We start from the raw sequence: 18,203 nt of genomic DNA, 5'->3' as shown, positions 1-18,203 counted from the left end.
TCTATATATGAGACTAACAATGTCCCCTCATAGAACTGTTACAAGAATTTAGTGAAGTAATACATGTTAACCACTTAGTACAGTGCCTAGTACACAGTAACTACTCAAAACATGTTAGCCATTACCATCATCATCTTTATGGTGATCTTTACTGACTTGTTACAAAATTTGTTTGGTAGGTTCCTCAACAAACAGCATAGGAGAGGGGAGAAATAAATAGCACACACAATATAAGCCTGGAAATACCTATATGTAGATAAAACTTAAGACACTGATACACAAAGTTATTCTGTGTGAGTGAACAAGGAAGGATTACACAGGGAAAGCTAGATCTGGGATCTCAAGTGCTAAATCTGACTGGTAGCAGTGCCTTGAAGTACTATCGTTGCATCTGGTTAGCAGGCTGCATTGAGAAAGAACGCTGTAATCATTACCAATGTCTACCCCAGACGGGGAGAAGGTGAGAGGGTGTGCAGCACTGTTTACGACAGACCTCCTGTCACTGAGGCAGCTATAATTGTACTTTATCTCCTATAAGCAGATCAGAATACAAAGAAATAAAAACGATTTCTAATCAAATTTTTAATAAAACAGTTTGCATTAGTAGGAGTGAGAAGACTTTCCAAATAACTGGAAAACAGTATGTCAGCCCACTAGAACAGAGAATAACTACTCTGGTTCGAGCAAAGAAAGAGGTTTAGTGACAGTCAATAAAACAGGAAGTAGCACTGTCAATTAGGAGAGAATAAAGATATTATTCCAAGATGCCCTAGAGTATTCTACAGTTGATCTTAAAGCATGTTACCTTCTAAAGCTTCCTCAATAAATGGTGTTAGAAAAACTGGCTAGCCACATGTAAAAGAATGAAACTAGACTGCTACTGGACACCATACGCAAAAAGTAACTCAAAATGGATTAAACACTTAAATATAAGACCTAAAACAATAAAACACACAGAATAAAACACAGGTGCTAAATTTACAGACCTTGGTCTCCAAGAGGTTTTTATTAATTTGACCCCAAAGGCAGGGGAAGTAAAAGAAAAATAAGTGAATAGGACTACATCATACCAAAAAGCTTCTGCACAGCAAAAGTAACCATCAACAAAACAGTAAGGCCATCAACCAATTGGTAAAGACACCTGTAAATGACACTGCAATAAGGGGCTAATATCCAAAATATAAAGAATTCATACAATTTAACAACAAAAAACTAAACAATACAATTTTAAAATGGGCAGAGGACACTTTTCCCAAAAAGACGTACAAATAGCCAATAGATATTTAAAAAGATGCTCAAATGCACTAGCTATAAAGGAAATGCAAATAAAAACCTCAATGAGATACACCTCACACCTGTTAGAATGGCTATTATAACAAGACAGGAAATAACAAGTATTGGAGACAATGTAAAGAAAAAAGAGCACTCATACACTGCTGGTGGGAATGTAATCTGGGACAGCCAGTATGGAAAACAATAGGAAGGTCCCTCAAAAAATCAAGAATAGAGTTGCCATATGACCCAGCAATCCCTCTTCTGGGTATCTACCAGAAACGTTTGAAAACACGTATTTGTAAAGATATATACATCCTTATGTTCACTGAAGTATTACTCACGATGGCTGAGACATGGAAACAACCTAAGTGTCCTCCAATGGATGACTGGATAAAGGAGATGTGGTACATATCTACAGTGGACTACTACTCAAGCAATAAGGAAAGATTAAATATTGCCATTTGCGACAACATGGATGGATCTTGAGAATACCATACGTTGTAAACGAATGAAAAGAAGAAACCTGAGTCATTTCATTCTGTATGACAAAAAACAATGAACTTAAGGTTCTGGGGATGACGGATGACTAGGGTTGTTTTTTACAACCAAAACCTCAAGGACTAATGTGGGCGTCCCTGGAGTCCTTCACATTTGAAGATGAACTGGGTGATGACATTAGAGTTTGTTGTGTATGGCTGTCACTCAGCAACTCAGTACATGGCCTACAGCTATTGCCAATGTAAAGACATGTGATGGAGTCTGTACCTGCTGGTTGCTATTCATAAAGATGCCTTTATAATTCTCATCTAAGGTTATTTAGGGAAAAAAAGTTAAAATACAAATTGCTGAGGAGAGGTTTCTTCTTGTTGTTCTCATTTCTTTTGAAAGGTTTTCTTGTAAGACAATTTATATAAAATGAATTAAACTCAGATATTAACACACTGGTCATGCAATATGGCTAAACCAACAACCTAACCACATTTCTAGTAGAAATATGAATCATGAGCCCTCTCCTAGGGCCTAAGCATTATTACTTGGATCTACCTAGCTTCATCCTTCACATACACCATTAATTCAGCGAACAATTACTGAGTGCTTCCAAAGTACCAATTGTAGAAGCAGACGAAGACGAAGAGTAAAAATGTGATAGTAGGAGCTAGAAAGGTAAGCAGGGCCCTGGTCATGTGAATAATGCAGACCACATAGGAGCTCTGGCTTTATCCTGGGAGCCATGGGAGCCAACTGGCAACGTTTGAAAGGACAAAACAGCAGTAGCAGGGAGACTGGTCAGAAGGCTGTTGCAGTAATCCAGGAGAACGATGTTAATAATCGGACTTGGGTAGAGAATATAGGAATGAAAATAGCTCATAGTGTCAAGAGGTATTGAGAACACAGAATTAATAGGAATTGTGTATGATAAGGGAAGGAGAGGGGAAAAGGAGTGACTTGCGTAATGAGATGCACTGTGACACTATTCATAAATATTATGCTCAAAACCTTACAGATCATGAAAGAAAAGTTTTATTTCATGTATGAAATTATATTCTAAAGAGGTATTATGAATATTTACCTTATTCCAAATTGTAAACCACCCACCCACCAAGCTTTTAATGACTTTCATTACTCATGTTCTAATGAGTCATCATCTTCACCAATAGAAAACAATCCACCCTTTTCAGAATATTGGATAGAACAATTTTTTGACAGCTACTCTCCATTATCAGTTTAGGCCACAGTCGATTTTTTGAAAAGAGCATGACTTCTGCTCTTGGTAGCAGTAGGAATGGTACTTTCAGACCATCCCCACTGAGGACAATTTCAAAAGCTAAATTAAGCATAAAAACGTTCATAAAAGCATCAAAAAGGAAAAAAAAGAAAGCTAACAAAATGGTCAGGAATGACTATACTAAAATCTAAAAGAAAGCAAGAGCCCAGAGAAATAATCTAATAGTTAAAACCATTTTTGTACCAAAGAGGTTCCAGAAGAATCTGTTGTAAAAATGAGCTGGCCTCAAATAAGGATGAACTTGCAATCTGAATTGGCATCATTTGAATGCACTAAAACATGTCAAACACTGAACCTGAATTAGGATGGGTAGTGTCACCAAGAATCTGGCAGAAGCAAATAATCATCCTGTCCAGGAGAAAGCACCTTCATTCTAGCCTTCATATTATGCTTAAAAATATATTCCCAGCCATGGAAAACTGTGAAAGCTGACGTCAAAAGCAGGCTGAGTGCTTGGCAAAGACACACTTGACCAGCTTGCATCTGCAAAGCAGAGCAGGCCAGCAGCTGATGGCAGTCAGAGCCCATGGGTGTTGAGAAGGGAGTAAATAACCGCAAGCTTCAGCTGAAGACGACTGCAAGCTCTGCAGGAGAAAGCTTTAGCATGTAGATAGCTGGGAATGAAACAATCCATGCCCACAGCATTCCCTGAAGTCTGCAAAACTCCCTTGAGCTTTATCTAACCAACTCCTATAAAATAAATGCTAAGACTGTGTTCAAGGTCACTGTCTCTCCATCAGAGGACAATGCCCCACCTGGCCCCCTCTTTTCTCTAAACTGTGTTGTGTCTTTCTCAATCTCCTGTCGCCCCCATTCAGGGACCACTACTCCACACAAGTCGTGGCACCCAGCCCTGGCTGGTGTGGCTCAGTGGATTGAGCACCAGCCAGCGAACCGAAAGGTCACCAGTTCGATTCCTGGTCAGGGCACCTGCCTGGGTCGCAGGCCAGGTCCCCAGTTGGGGCTGTGTGAGAGGCAGCCAATCAATGTTTCTCTCACACATTGATGTTTCTCTCCCTCTTTCTCCCTTCCTTCCTACCTCTAAAAAAAATAAATAAAATCTTTACAAATATATATTCCCAAATAATATAACCAGTACACAAAAAACTAAGCATATAAAGAAACCAAATGAGTAAGAGTTGATAGAAAAAACAGATAATAAAAACAGACATACAAACTACCAAGCTGTCATAAGGGGGGGAAGGGGTACTGAATGATTAAAATTACTCAAAAAAATCAGAAAGAAATCACCAAAAGAAAGAAAATAAAGCACAAAACAGGTGGGGAAATTAGAAATCAAATTAGTTATGTAATATTCATTGCTTTACAGGTGATCTTTCTTTGAGCTCTGGTTCTTTGTTAAGATTTTTTATCTCTGATGTCATGTGATTTCCCAAAATGTGGATTTGTTTTCAATTGCATTTTGGGTTCACTGTGTTTCTAAACCTAAAGATTGACAGCTCTCATGAAATATCAGAAATCCTCATCCTTTACTATGTCTTTGAATATTGTCTTCCTCCCTATTAATTTTCTTCTACTGCAAAGCTGATGAGGATTACATTAGACCATGTAATTCTCGACTTGTCTTCCAATCTCATCTTTTAGCACATTGTCTCTCTGAGCTACACTCTAGGTAACTTCTTCAAATATCATCTGACATTTCAGTTATTGTTTTATTCCTGTTTAACCCATTGTTCCTAAAAGCTGAATGTGGTTCTTTTTGAAAATCGAGCTGATCTCTTTGGATGTTAGTTTTGTTCTGAGCTCATGTTTTTTTCTCTTCTTTTGTATTTCTTTTAACTTGGCAGTTTGCTATTTATCTTCCGAATTCCATTATCTGAAGGGATTCTAATAGTTCTACTGGTCACAATTTCTGCTGACTCACACTGCTGGCTGCTGTATCCCCTCCTCATTTGCAGCTTTGGTTCTGGTTCGTGAGCTTACCAAAGAGCTTCTTCCTCTTTGGGATTCCTCAGAGGCCTAGACTGGCAAAGGGAGGATCTGCATTTGCCTCCAATCTGCTGCTAACCCTTAGGTACAATGGGACCAATTCAAATAAATTTCACAACTTGGACATTGCTAGACCACACAGATAATACATATTGGAATAGCAAACTAGAGTGAGGGTGGTCCTGAGATGAAGAATTTTTGGAAACTTTTTCCCTATGAAAAGAGACCAAGACAGACCTATCTTTTTGTTCCCCTCTTTCCTGAGAGTATGATCCTTTGAGTGTCTCACATTACTATAGGCTCCCTAACTTAAACAGATGCAAGGCTTTGACTCCTGTTTCCCACAAGGCTTTTTATAACCCAGTCCTTTTGAGTACCAACATCTTCAAAAGCCTCCAGGGCAGCTAGCTGCAACACCAGTCAACTCACTTCCATTCACAGCTCTGTTTTCAATCTGTTCCTGAATCTCTCCTTATTTATTTATTTTTTTATCAAGCTCAGCTATATCCTAAAAGGATGCCTGTTATACTTTATGGAATATACCTACTTTTTGCATATAGGGAAACATTTTTAAGACATTAAAGCCACAGAAAATGAAGTCGTCCCACAGCCTTTTGAGTGGATACATTATGAAAATTCCTATCCATAAGGGCATAATGAGAGGACAATAAAGCTGGAAGAGCCAATTAGGAAAAGATATATATACCTCTCCCTCCTTATCTTCTCCTGTATTTCTCCTTCTCCGCATGAATGAAAGTTGCCACTTGCTGCTGGTCATTCGAGCCAGCCTAGATCACACTACAGGCCTTGATACTGTAGAACAAAGCAAAGACCAGCTACAGGTCCCTGGACAGTTGCAACCCATGAGATGCCAGTTCATCCACATACAGTAACAGAGAAGACATCCAGGTAAGAAGCGTTTAGGGTCACCTTTCTCTTGGCAGCAGCAGTCCCCGTTCTGTTTTCACTCACATTCACACAGCAAAGGCACAGGGTCAACACCAACCAATCACAGCCCTCCGTTACAAACCACCTTCCACTCTTCCTTCCCACTTATGAGCAGTGCTGTGTGTCAATGGGCGACGTAAAATCAGAGCTGCCACAGGTGAACATTGTGTTGACAGGCTCATGGGGAACCACGAAGAATAATTAGGGCCTCTTAGTTAATTTCAAGAAGTTCCAGAAAGTTAAAAATGTCATTTAGTTTTCTGGTTATACATTAAATGTTAAGTGGAGGAAATACATGACATTCTTTGTATCTTGGCCAGGGCTATGATTCAGGAATACAACCATGAATAATACTCCAAACATAGAGGCTTACCAAAATAAAAGTTATTTAATTATTCAAGACAATTAACCATCATGAAAATGTACTTAGTGCTTTAAAAAATTACACGAAAGTACAGACAATTGTCAAGGACCTATATCCTAATACCAACGACTTTCAGTTTTCTTAATTTTAATTATGTGATTTAAATGACAAGAATAAACTAAGCATCCTTAATTCTCTTAAGCTGTTCTCTAAAAATCTTATTTGAATTATAAAATATCCTTTGTTTGCTCTAATTTTGGTCTTGAGCTACACAGTAACAGTATTTTATCGTAGATACCAAAGCTTCCCCTGTCTGCGTCTCCTTCACTTTATGAGGAGCCCATGCCTTGACAGAATTAGATTAGAAATTCCTTAAGAAAAGGAACATGTCTTGTCAATGAGACTGAATGATGCACAATTTAAAATAACTATCTTATACTATTAAGGGAAAGAAACAAAATATAGAATACTACATATATTATGCTCCATCTATGTAAAAAGAGGAGGGACACATATTGATATTTGCTTATTTGCTCTTTAAAACAAAAAATCTCTGGAAGGCTACGCAAGAAAATAATAACCATGATTATCCTGTAGGAACTAGGCAGATGTAGGGGAGGGATAAAGAAGCAAACATTTCATTATATATCTTTTCAGATTTCTAAACCCTGGACCTATGTGAATGTACTGCCTGTCCAGAAATTTCAATATATTAATTGTATAATGCTAAAAAAAAAAAGTACAATAGAGATGGTAAGATATACACAAACTCTGGATATATTTTAGAGGTAAAAGCAGTAGGACCTAGTATTAAATTAGATGTGGTTGTCAGAAAGGGAATATCCAGAATAAAGGCAAGGTTTCTGGCCTATGCAAATTGTTAGAAGCTGGTTCCTGGAATGGGGAAACCAGGAGGAAGCACAGGGTTGAATACAATACGGCTGAGATGTCTGTGACACACCTATGTGCTTCTGAATCTAATCTGAATATATAGGCCTAGAGAGAAGAGAGTAAGGACCAGAGATACAAATTTGGGAATCACTGACATTTTGATATTTATAGTCATGGGAACAGGTAAGTGTACATGGGCAGGACAGGAGACAGTGAGAAGAGAGAGGAGGATAAGGTAAGGAAGAAAGCTGAGCTCCTAAGGACAAGGTCTCAGGACCGCCAACACTGAAAGGGTACACAGAGAATGAAAAGCTAGCAAAGGAAACTTACAAGCAGCAGCCAGCAAACCAGGAAGGAAACAAAAATGAAGGTTCCACTTCCGGGGGAAAAAAAAAAAGATTGTACAAAAGCCCAGAAATAAGTACACTTCTGTGTGTTGTAAAAGCTGTAAACAGTAAGGAGCAACATAATCAAATACACATTTGTAAAATAATCTATGGGCAGTGCAGAGGAGAAATAGAGAAGGGCAAGACCAGAGGCATGAAGGTGCTTGGCTTCCTCCATAGACAAAAATCCTTTCATGAAAAGACTTTGATCCAACGGTCTTTCATAAAAAGTGATTTTACAAAAAGGCAAAATGATACACTACTGTATCTTGGAAAGACTCAACATTTTCATTGTTAATCAAATTAATTCATCCATTAGAAGCAGAGAAACATTTCTCAGAGTCTGCTTCATGGTTAATGCTCTGCTGCTCTGCACGTGCCTGTGCACACACACGGCGGGCAGCTGCGTTTCCGAGGAACCTCTCTCTCACAGAAGGAAAGGTGCCTCTCCCATCTGCTTTGCCCACTCAAACTGAACATTTCCCGAGGCAGAGATGCCCTCGCAAATGTGGGTGGGTCTGGAGCTTCTGAAAATAATGGTGACCAAGTCATCAGCAGCATGTGAGGTATAGGAGAGGCTGTGGCCACGGGCTAGATTCTAAGTAGTGCTGCAAGAAAGACATGGCCCCAGAAGAGAATCCAGGGGAACATCAACATTTAAGGTGCGGTAGAAGAGGAGGTACCCGTGAAAAGAAATGTACAACTACTTTTGTTAGATATCTTAAAATACAGGGTCTGGCACAAAGAATGTCCCTTTTTTATTACAAAATCATAGACATGTAATTCTGTAACAATATCACACTCAAGCACACCATATGATATTTTAGGTGAAATGTTCAAGTTGCTATCCATCTCATGCGAGACACTCACATGTAGACCCTATCAACCACAACCACACTCAAGCAGGTATTACTTCTGCTGGACCCTGTATAGAGTAAGTTACTGAATCTTGAATATTTCTAAGATGACCAAATCTGCCTTGAAAATTAATATTTTCCCTAAAGCATCATTGTAAAGACTTCCCCCCTTCAATCAAGATTTACAAGCAGAATTTGCATTTTCAGGCTTTTACCAAACTAATAAAATACATATTGCGTGTATATAAAGGATTGACAAGACCATATCAACTCAAAGAAGCAGGAAAAATTCAAAGATAGAACCTCAAAACAAATGAATATAATATAACTTAATTTTAAAAGTTCTTAGGACTAATGGTTTGCAAATGTGACAGTCATTTATAAGAAGCCAGAGATGCCCTGGCCAGGTGGCTCAGTTGGCTGGAGCATCGTCTCTGCACCAAAAGGTGCAAGTTTTATCCCCAGTCAAGGTGCATACAGGAGGCAACCGATTGATGTTTCTCTCTCACATCAATCTTTCTCTCTCTCTTTTTCTCTTTCCCTTCCTTTCTCTCTAAAATCAATCAACATATTCTCGGGTCCTTTTAAAAAAAAGAAGAAGCAGTAGCAACAGCTAGAGAACTACACTGGAGAATCTTATCTTCCTGCCTAAAATTAACAGAACTGACCAAAAGTATCAAACACATAAGAAAGCACAACCTATTTATAAAAACTTGTGTGGCTGCAGTAAAGTAAAATCCAGTCTCAGTAATCTAACCGAATTCTTCGACTCAGTAAGTGAAGGGCAAAAGCCATTTATACTTTCTAAAAGTCACTAGTAAATTCTGCATGAAGGAAGTCATTATACAGAATAAAAGGTGGGAAGTGAAAAAATCCTCTGAAACCTGAAACATTTGGTCCTGGATTTACAAACTACAGGACTGCCTGGGAGCTAAAATAGGCTAAAAATATAAAGGAGATCTTAAGGGATTTAAGAGAATTCATGGATGACTGACAAATAATGGGCTCCGGGAGAGCTGTGGAAGATCCACTTTATATTGCTACATTCCCTTGTCACCAACTATTTGTTCTATGATCTCAGTATAGGAGGAAACCTGGCCCTAAACAAACATTTGGCTGCAGATGTCAGAGACAGAACATTCGCCTGGACGAACCAACCCATTGATGTGATCTGCCTGGCACCTATGTTAGTTTAGGGGAATAAAAAGACATTAGATACAAAACTGACACCCTGACTAATCAGCTGAAGATTTTCTCAACGTATTTGTTTGGAATAAGTTGCAAGTGTTGTTAAGATTTAACTGGTATTCTTTTGAAATGGATTTTAAAGGATTAAGAAGATGAAAGTTATAAACCTATGACCTAAAATAAAAAGGGCAAAGGAAAGAGTTTTGTGTTTGTTTTCAGCTACATAAGGCCAGTTTAAAGTTCACACTTGAAGGCATCGGTGTTCAGTGCATGGCATATATTCTCTCGGCCTTTCTGGGAAGGTAGGATCCCAAGGGCTACCAGGGCTGTCCAACCTTTTGGAGTCTCAGCCAAAAGAAGAGGAGTTGTCTTGGGCCACACATTAAATACACTGTGACACTCAATCACAAAAAAATCTCATGTTTTAAATAAAGCTACAATTTTGTGTTGGGCTGCATTCACAGCATCATGGGCCACATGCGGCCTGCGGGCCGCAGGTTGGACACCCCGGCATGATTTAGTCTCTCAAGAGCTTACAACATGGCCTACTGAATTTATCTCAAATTAATCTTGGTTATAGAAAACAAATTTAACAATAGAAACAAAAAATTTTATTTACATGAAAACGTCTGCTTCTGCATCTGTTTCTGATGAATATTTTAACCAAGTAAATAAAATACTAGGAATTGCTGTGGGTGCTTAGGTGAATGTCCTTCCATCCTCCAGAATACAACACTCACAGGCTGCTGTCCACAGACTGTCTGCAGAAAGGCATCTCGTCTGCTCTTGCTCCATGAGGTATCCTTATTTCATTTGAATACTGAACCGAAGTAGGTATTTCCATTTTCAGAATTTCCTCTTTACTTAGTCAGCTTTCTCTGTTTGAAGGTCTTTATGGTCAAGAAGAAAAATCGAAATGGCCCACTGAAAGCTGATGTGATCTGGTAATCATCATCATCAAAACAGTTTCTTAAAGCTTATTACTAATATTAATAACAATACCTGCTATCCTTTTTTGAAGATGGCTATTTACTAAGTACAACATAAAATGTGGCAAACAGTCAGGCTATTGTGCAGTTTGAAAGAGAAATGCACGAAAACCCCTAGCATAGTGCTTGGTATGTAATAAAGGTGCTCCTAGTTTACTCATTCTACTGTCCTAAAGGTCTTACACCTGATCTCTCTTTCAGATTCCTACTGATACTGATTTCACTCAGGTCCTCAGAACCTCTCCATAAACGTGGTAACTTGCCTCTACCACCATCACTGTCCCCACCTAAGCACAAGCCCAGCTCTGATCCTGTCACTCCTGTGCTCAGAATCACTGAATTAACTTCCTCTGCTACCAACTCCTCAGCCTCGCCTTCAAAGCCCTCTACAAAAGGCGGTACCCCATCTCTCCAGTCCCCTACCACTGTATACTACCGATGACCCAAACTAGCTGCATAACTCACTTTCCCCAACATACCCCAAGTCTTCCAATCTGCAAGTTGGCCCATTCTGAGGATAAAGGGAAAATCCTTACAGTATCAGACAACCTACTACTACATACAAAATAAAATGTTCCCCAACTTAAAATTATGTTCTTTTAAGTCATAAAAACCTTGGTTTCAAGGAGGCCAATATGCCTTTAATTTCACAACTTCATATAATTTCATATGAAACACACACACACACACACACACACACACACACACACACAATTCCCTTTACCTTAATTTAAGGAGTGGCTGAGTCACCCACTTCTTTAACTTCCGTCTCCCAAATGCAGTTTTAGTATGGTCTAAAACCCAAAATAAACTTCCTTTGGTTTTCATATCAGTCTAAGAAAGACCAGAAAACAAGTTTTATTAACTAGACAATTGTATTTGTACCAAAATTGCTAGTTGATCATGTGCCCTAATTATTCCATGTATCATAATTTTCAATATTATTTATATACACCTAGCATAAAGTACGGCTCATGGTGTTCATGTAATGTCTGATAAAGGAGTATGTGTGTAATATATAAGATAATACACACACACACACACACACACGAAATCTATCTAGAAAAAAATCTAACCATCGTTAACAGAATGAGAACAGTTTGCTCTACATCAATGTAACCTGGCAGCCAAGGAGAGTGGATTGGAATGCGCATGCATGAAAAATGACATCTTCACTGTACTAGTCAGTGGGGGCGGTGGACACCATTGAGTGAGCATAGGTACTATATGGCTGTGGCATTCAAACTAACTGAGTGACTAGAGCAATGAATCTGCCCAAATTTTACTTGAACATTCTTCCACAGAAACTATTCAGAAGATTCAGAAGGCTGCAGCTATGGGCAACTGGTGACTGGCAGCTTCATCACCAAAATGCACCTGCTTGTGCATCACGTTTAATGCAGATTTTTTTGATGAAACATCAAATTGCCCAGGTGATTCAGCCCCCCTACAGCCCAGATCTGGTACCCTTAAACTTCTGTCGTTTCCCAAAACTAAAATCACCTTTGAAATGGAAGAGATTTCAGAACATCAATGAGGTTCAGGAAAATATGATGGGGCAGCTGATGGCAATTAGAACTGTGTGAGGCCCCAAGGTGCGTACTTTGAAGGGGACAGAGGCGTCACTGTCCTATGTACAATGTTTCTTATATCCTGCATATTCTTCAGTAAATGTCTGTTTTTTATAGTATGTGGCTGGATACTTTCTGGACAGACCTCGCCTATCTACACGTACACAAAATATATAGAAAGTATTGATATTTTGCACAGAAAAGAACTACTCTGTGTCATTTTTGGTTAACTAAGTATAAATTATTCAGAAATCTCTTTTGAACTATATATATTTGTCCTTAGCATCTTAAAAATATATGTTTTTCTGCATTGGGAAATATAGTGAAGATAATTTAATTTCCTTTGGCAATTCAGTATCTCCCACTGCCTCAGAATCACTGTTGTAAAGAATGAAGTTCTCATGACAACACTGAACAAGTAGAAGGTATCGGAGACAGACGGAAACTTGCATTGCCCTTGGGGAATTTACCCTGGAAGGGTTTTATTTTAGTCTATTTTATTAAATTCTTAGTAAAAGTTTATTAAATCCTTAGTAAAAGTTTATCTATCTATACTTTGCTATTTGAAAGTTGTCATAAAAAAAATTACAACTAACTAGAGATAATGGTTTATTTTAACCAAGATTTCATTGTATTACAAAAAGTCTAAGAATAGATTAAATCTTGTTTGGAACATAAAATTGCAGTTTTCACCTGAGTGGTTTTTTAAAAACTTTTTCCTTTTCCTTCAAATCATCAAGCAGATACAGAATACGTCCTCATATATTCAGCTGTATGATTGGCAAAGGTATATTAAGACATGTTCCCTCCCTGAGGGCACTTATATCCGAGTTCGGGAGAAAAGACGCATAATTAGGACACAATGCCACTTGGCAGAAATAAACTACATAAGGTATGACATAAGCTCCCCGGGCCTTAGGAGTTTAAAGCGGAGCACACACAGCAGCTACAGTCAGAGAGGCTCCAAGGACGGAGCTGGACAGGCAGAGCTGATCAGATCGACAAGGGTCCAGGTCAGCAACAGCCCTGCCCTTTCTGAGACAAGGGCCCACGGGCCTGCCTGCAGTGAAGTTTCCCAGGAAGAGGACAGTGGAGGGGAATCATGTTCCAATTATCTGTCATCACTGGAGAAGCAGGCTCAGGGGAGGGGTGGAGGGGGGAGAGAGAAGGAAGAGAAAGGAGGGAGGGAGGAAGGGAGGGAGAGAGAGAGGGGGAGAGAGGGTTAGGGAAGGAGAGATGAGATAGAGAGATAGGGATAAAGAGAAATGAGGGAGACACAAGTCCTGCTATACCTCTGCCCTTCTTGACACCTAATTACCCTTTTCACTGCTTATCTGTAAGGGAGGCCAAAGCTGAAGTGTGAAGACACTCGGATGTTCATTCTCAGCTTCTATTTCTACAAGGGTCCAAGTCTTGATAAAGAAAGGATTTTTAAAGGCCATTTTGATTACAGATGATTTTTGCCTTAGGAATGTGATTTCAGAACTGACTGCACACAGTAGCAGGATTTGAACAGGGAGGATGCGGCAGAATAAGGAAAGCTTGGAATGCCAGGGCTGGGTCTGCAGGCTCTGGCTGTGAGCGCTTCTTCATTCAAGAAATGTCCTTTTATTCCTACTACTGTTTCCTATCGTGGAGATGTATCTGGAGTTGATGAGAAAGGCTTGTGGGAAAGATTCTCACTTCTGGATAATAGAATAAGGTAAAAATGTTATTGAATACAAGTATGGTGGACTCTAGTGTACCAGGATAATTTGGAAGAGGAGAAGAAACTAATAAGTAATACACAGATCCAGGAGTCAGGGAATAATTTCAGTGTTTAATATAATTCACAACAGTAATAAATATTTCTGAAGAGCTTTAAACCATTTGACTCAGATGGTTCATTTTCTCCACTACTTACTCAAAGGACTTGAAATTGCTTTTTATTTCTATGACTTTGTTATGATAACATTAATTTTATAATATAATATCCCACATTACCAAGTGACAATTTAATAAATGAAAGCAATAATTTCAATGACTCCATTATCTTCCTAATTCATCAATAAAGGGCAAATAAACAATGATGGAACTTTGTAAAGGGAAATAATATGCATCTTACAGTTTAATTGAATATCACAGTAACTTGTTTTATATGCTGCATAATGAAATAAAACTGCAAACATTTTAAGAAAAATGTAGAAAAATATAATCAAGCAGACAAAAAAATCCACTTCATATTAATTTTCAAAGATGATACTCTTCCAAAGAAATTTTTGACACAGAAATTATCTGGAGGAGCACATTACTTCAATCATTAAAAAGGAGAGCTCTATAGCTCCCAAAGGAACCCCAAAGAAGCACTTCTTATACTGTGAATCTCCAAAAAGCCGGTGCTACAATTATCAACTAATAAACAGATAACAGGCAAAGCAGTCAGTTGAAGATAATATTGATGTTTTCACCTGCACTCCTAAGAAGAAACTGCTACCTTATTTCAAAGTTTGTTTTCAAAACCATTTTGAATCAACTAGCCCTTATGTTTACCTCACCTGATTCTGTAGGATTTCAAGATTCCTTAACGTTGTTCCATTGATTGTCATAAATTCCATTTCACCTGACAACTGTTTAAAATTCCTGTAAAAGAATAAAATATGAGTCATGATGTAGGAGCATAAAGAACTTTTAAAAACTAACTTAGGCATTAGAAATATTCCAGTAACATTGTGACAAAAGTTAGCTCTTTGATGGAGAATCAAACCAGAAGGAGCAAAAAAAAATATTCATTGGGATATTGTCTTTCAATGATGATGGTATCGTTAAACAGATTGATGGCAAAATAAGGACAGTTGCTCTCAAACCAAACACAAGAACAAGGAAGGAAGGAAAGTGTTACCAACAATTTTTCTATATATATTTCCAGAAATAGCACCAAATACAGTCCTTTATCATTGGCAGAGCATGTAGTGGTGTGGTATCTTCAGGAAACAACTATGCAATTGGTTAGAAAAAAATATGTCAAGATACTTAAAAATGCCCTTCTTAGTTTTTACCATGAGATCATCTTGATATACTTTTTAATAGATTTTAATCAACATTCTGGTATGTGCAACAAATATTATTTACTCTATAATTAACAATGCATATTAATGAGGCTAATGTTTTAGTAGAATATAAAACTGAAAAAGCAGAAATTATTTCCTTAGGCTCAAAGAATTCACACCCTCCTTAAGTCCCCATAACTATCTCAAAGTAGACTGAAAGTTCAATAAATTTCAAATAGACTGGACACTGAGTTGCAATATGATTAATAAATGTATGCACAATGCCATGTTTGTCTTTATTAGTCTGTCATGTTAAAAGTATTATTAATCAATGCATTACTGATATAGGAATTCAATTTCCTTTATAAGTCAGTCAGTCCTTTGACTTTTCTATCAATAGCACTTACAAACTTGATGGCTTAAAGGCAAGAAATAACACATAACAGCAAGGTCACCAAACTCTTTGGAGGGAAAGCATGAGTGTTTCCATTATGAACCTAACTGTACTTAGCATGGCTCTAATAAGATTTAAGTAAAACCCAGTTTCCCAAGTCAGTTGTGGAAACAAGCCCTCATTCAGGAATCTAGAGCCTAAAATCAAAGTCAGCGGTCATTGCAAGATGCATCCACTTCTAGGTGACTCTCCGACTGAAGCTCCAGAGCCCTGAAAAAGAAATAACTTACTACACATTAGCAGTGTTGCCTAGTAACTGAATGCTGCCCTCCGGCAGTGTAATTTACCTGCGACAGATCTGACCTAGCTTCCAAAGGATGATAACTTGTTAATGATTTTCAGAGGGAAGAGACTCCAACACTGAGGATACCAAGTGTATGCAGCCCTTTCTTTCCTTCTTACAGCAATTAACTTAATTTGCCTTGCATTACAGCAATTTATGTTCTCTGGCTGCTCTCATTAATAGACCTTAGCTCCATGGAGGTAAGGGTGACTAATGTCATATATTTTGCTGCATCTGCGGAGCCTAACAGAAAGTACATGCTCAACAAATGTCTGTCCTCTTTCTATAGGGAACCCAGCATGGGCTTATTTTCCTTTGTTTGGAAATGTCTGTGAATACCCAAGGTCAGTACTAAAATGTAAAACATTATTTTCAGGAAGAAACAATTAGGCAATGATTGGTTATGAAGTTGACAGGTGTTCACGAGCCCCATGGTCAAAAATCCAAGCTGGAAGAACCAATAGTCTAGGCTCAGAGTAGGTATCTAACCAGTGCCCATGTGTTCAGATATAAGTCATTTACTCCCACGTTTATGAAAGTTGGGTTCAACCTACATAATTAACAGTTGAGTACCTTAATGAGACAGAGACACTAGAGGGATGCTTAGCTGGCATGAGAGAAAGACTAATCAAGAACCCATAATCCAGCAGCCTTTCCTAAGAACATCTTGGCAAACTGCCTTTATCTCCCCTAAACATCAGAGGTGTAAAATAAAATGTATCATCTAAGATGTGTGGCCTGTCCAGAAATACTGCTCAGGTGCCTTCACCCTCAAAGAACTTGTAAACCCAACAGTCCACACCCTGAAGAGTGGTGTCTTAAGGATAGGATTCGAAAGTATCCCATTCTACCAGTTATCTGAGGGTTTCGTCACCTAACACCCACTAAAAGTGGAATCCGGCTCCTCCTACGCCTCGAGTAAATCCCTGAAGCAAGGCACTGTCAGAAGACCAAGAAAACCCGGAATTAGAATTCCAAGATGCTTATGGAAGAGTTTGAATGACTGCTTTTGTGCCTGCTTGCTAAAAGGAGTATGTGTTGCAGAATTTTGTTTGGACTAACATACAACCTGGTAGAGAGAGGGTTAGGAAGGAGACTTAAGTCCTCACCTACAGGTAATTACTGGGGTTTCCAATACTTACAATATCAAAAAGAAGCCAGTAAATGTGAACAACCAAATTGGCTTAAATTAGCTCCTTTGACTGAGCTTCACAGATCTTCATATACAGTATTATAAAGTGATAACAAGACCCCTGTATTAGCAAAATGATTACAGCTCTCTTTATGACGATACTCTCTCTGTCGCAGTGTTCTGGAACTGAGCCCGCAATATCTCTGAGGTCTGCCTGTAGAGGTTCTTTTCCCACTTAGTGATGTTAATGAGATGTGCATATAATTTTTTTGTTTGTTTTATATTTGGTTTTTGTCATTAATGAATAAATCATCTAAACCTCGAAGTAGACGCTGGGAGAAGCAAAGAGTTTCTTTAAACTGACATCTGAATTGATTTTAATAAAAGATCAACCATTGGACAATATTAAATTAGACTGATCCCTATGGAACAATAATTACCAAGCAATTTTAAGAACCAACTTTGTTGTTGGGTTTCCCAAATGTTTGGTTGATAATATGTTCTGGAGTTGGGACTCTTCCATCCAAATACAAAAAAAGATTTCCTTCTGTCAGTCCTATGTCCATTCGAAATTGTATACATTTTGAACTAAGAGTTGAATCTGCCAGCATCTTTAGGTATTCAATGGTATATGATCACTGATCTGAAATACTCAAACAATTCTGAATTATTTATCCTTTTGGAAGAAGCCAAATTCATGTGCTTTGAAATGAACCTCATAAACACTGCCCGGCTGGAATTCATGCCGTGTGAACCTGGATAGAAATATTGTGACATGGGAAAATATTTCATTAGTATTTAAGACAACGAAAGTACAAAAGACGTTTTTGTTTATTCAAGTTTTAAAATGGGAGGAAATAAACTTGCTACTAACTTGCCAGAGAAATTTAAGACACTATATCATTCCTAAACTACTTTTAAAAAAAAAGGAAAAACCATATTTCTGAATTAGACAAAGACAGTAAAGCTACAGACTGCTTCTGAAAGATCAACCCATTTCAAAGACTCTATTTAAAAATGAAAACAAAGACAAAATAAATCTATCATGTTACATATGAAATCAATAGTGGAAAATAGTTCTCAATGCACAGTTTTCAGAGGTT

The 18,203-nt window shown here is 38.2% G+C and overlaps 1 protein-coding gene across 1 annotated transcript in view; it reads right to left on the bottom strand.

Moving 5' to 3' along the window:
* MSH3 (mutS homolog 3) overlaps positions 1–18,203 on the bottom strand; it is a 132,534-nt gene that overhangs the window by 71,957 nt on the left and 42,374 nt on the right. The window contains exons 11-12 of the mRNA XM_054578546.1: positions 14,740–14,824; positions 11,359–11,468 (exon numbers count right to left, since the gene is read on the bottom strand). Coding sequence (XP_054434521.1) covers positions 11,359–11,468; positions 14,740–14,824 — 195 coding nt within the window. The remainder of the gene's footprint in view (positions 1–11,358; positions 11,469–14,739; positions 14,825–18,203) is intronic.

The sequence above is a fragment of the Pteronotus mesoamericanus genome, unplaced genomic scaffold, assembly GCF_021234165.1.
Source record: "Pteronotus mesoamericanus isolate MK-2021 breed Mesoamerican mustached bat unplaced genomic scaffold, CSHL_Meso_final contig_50, whole genome shotgun sequence".
NCBI lineage: Eukaryota > Metazoa > Chordata > Mammalia > Chiroptera > Mormoopidae > Pteronotus > Pteronotus mesoamericanus.
The sequence above is the reverse complement of the archived record's forward strand: the minus strand, read 5'-3'. Positions and strand labels throughout refer to the sequence as shown.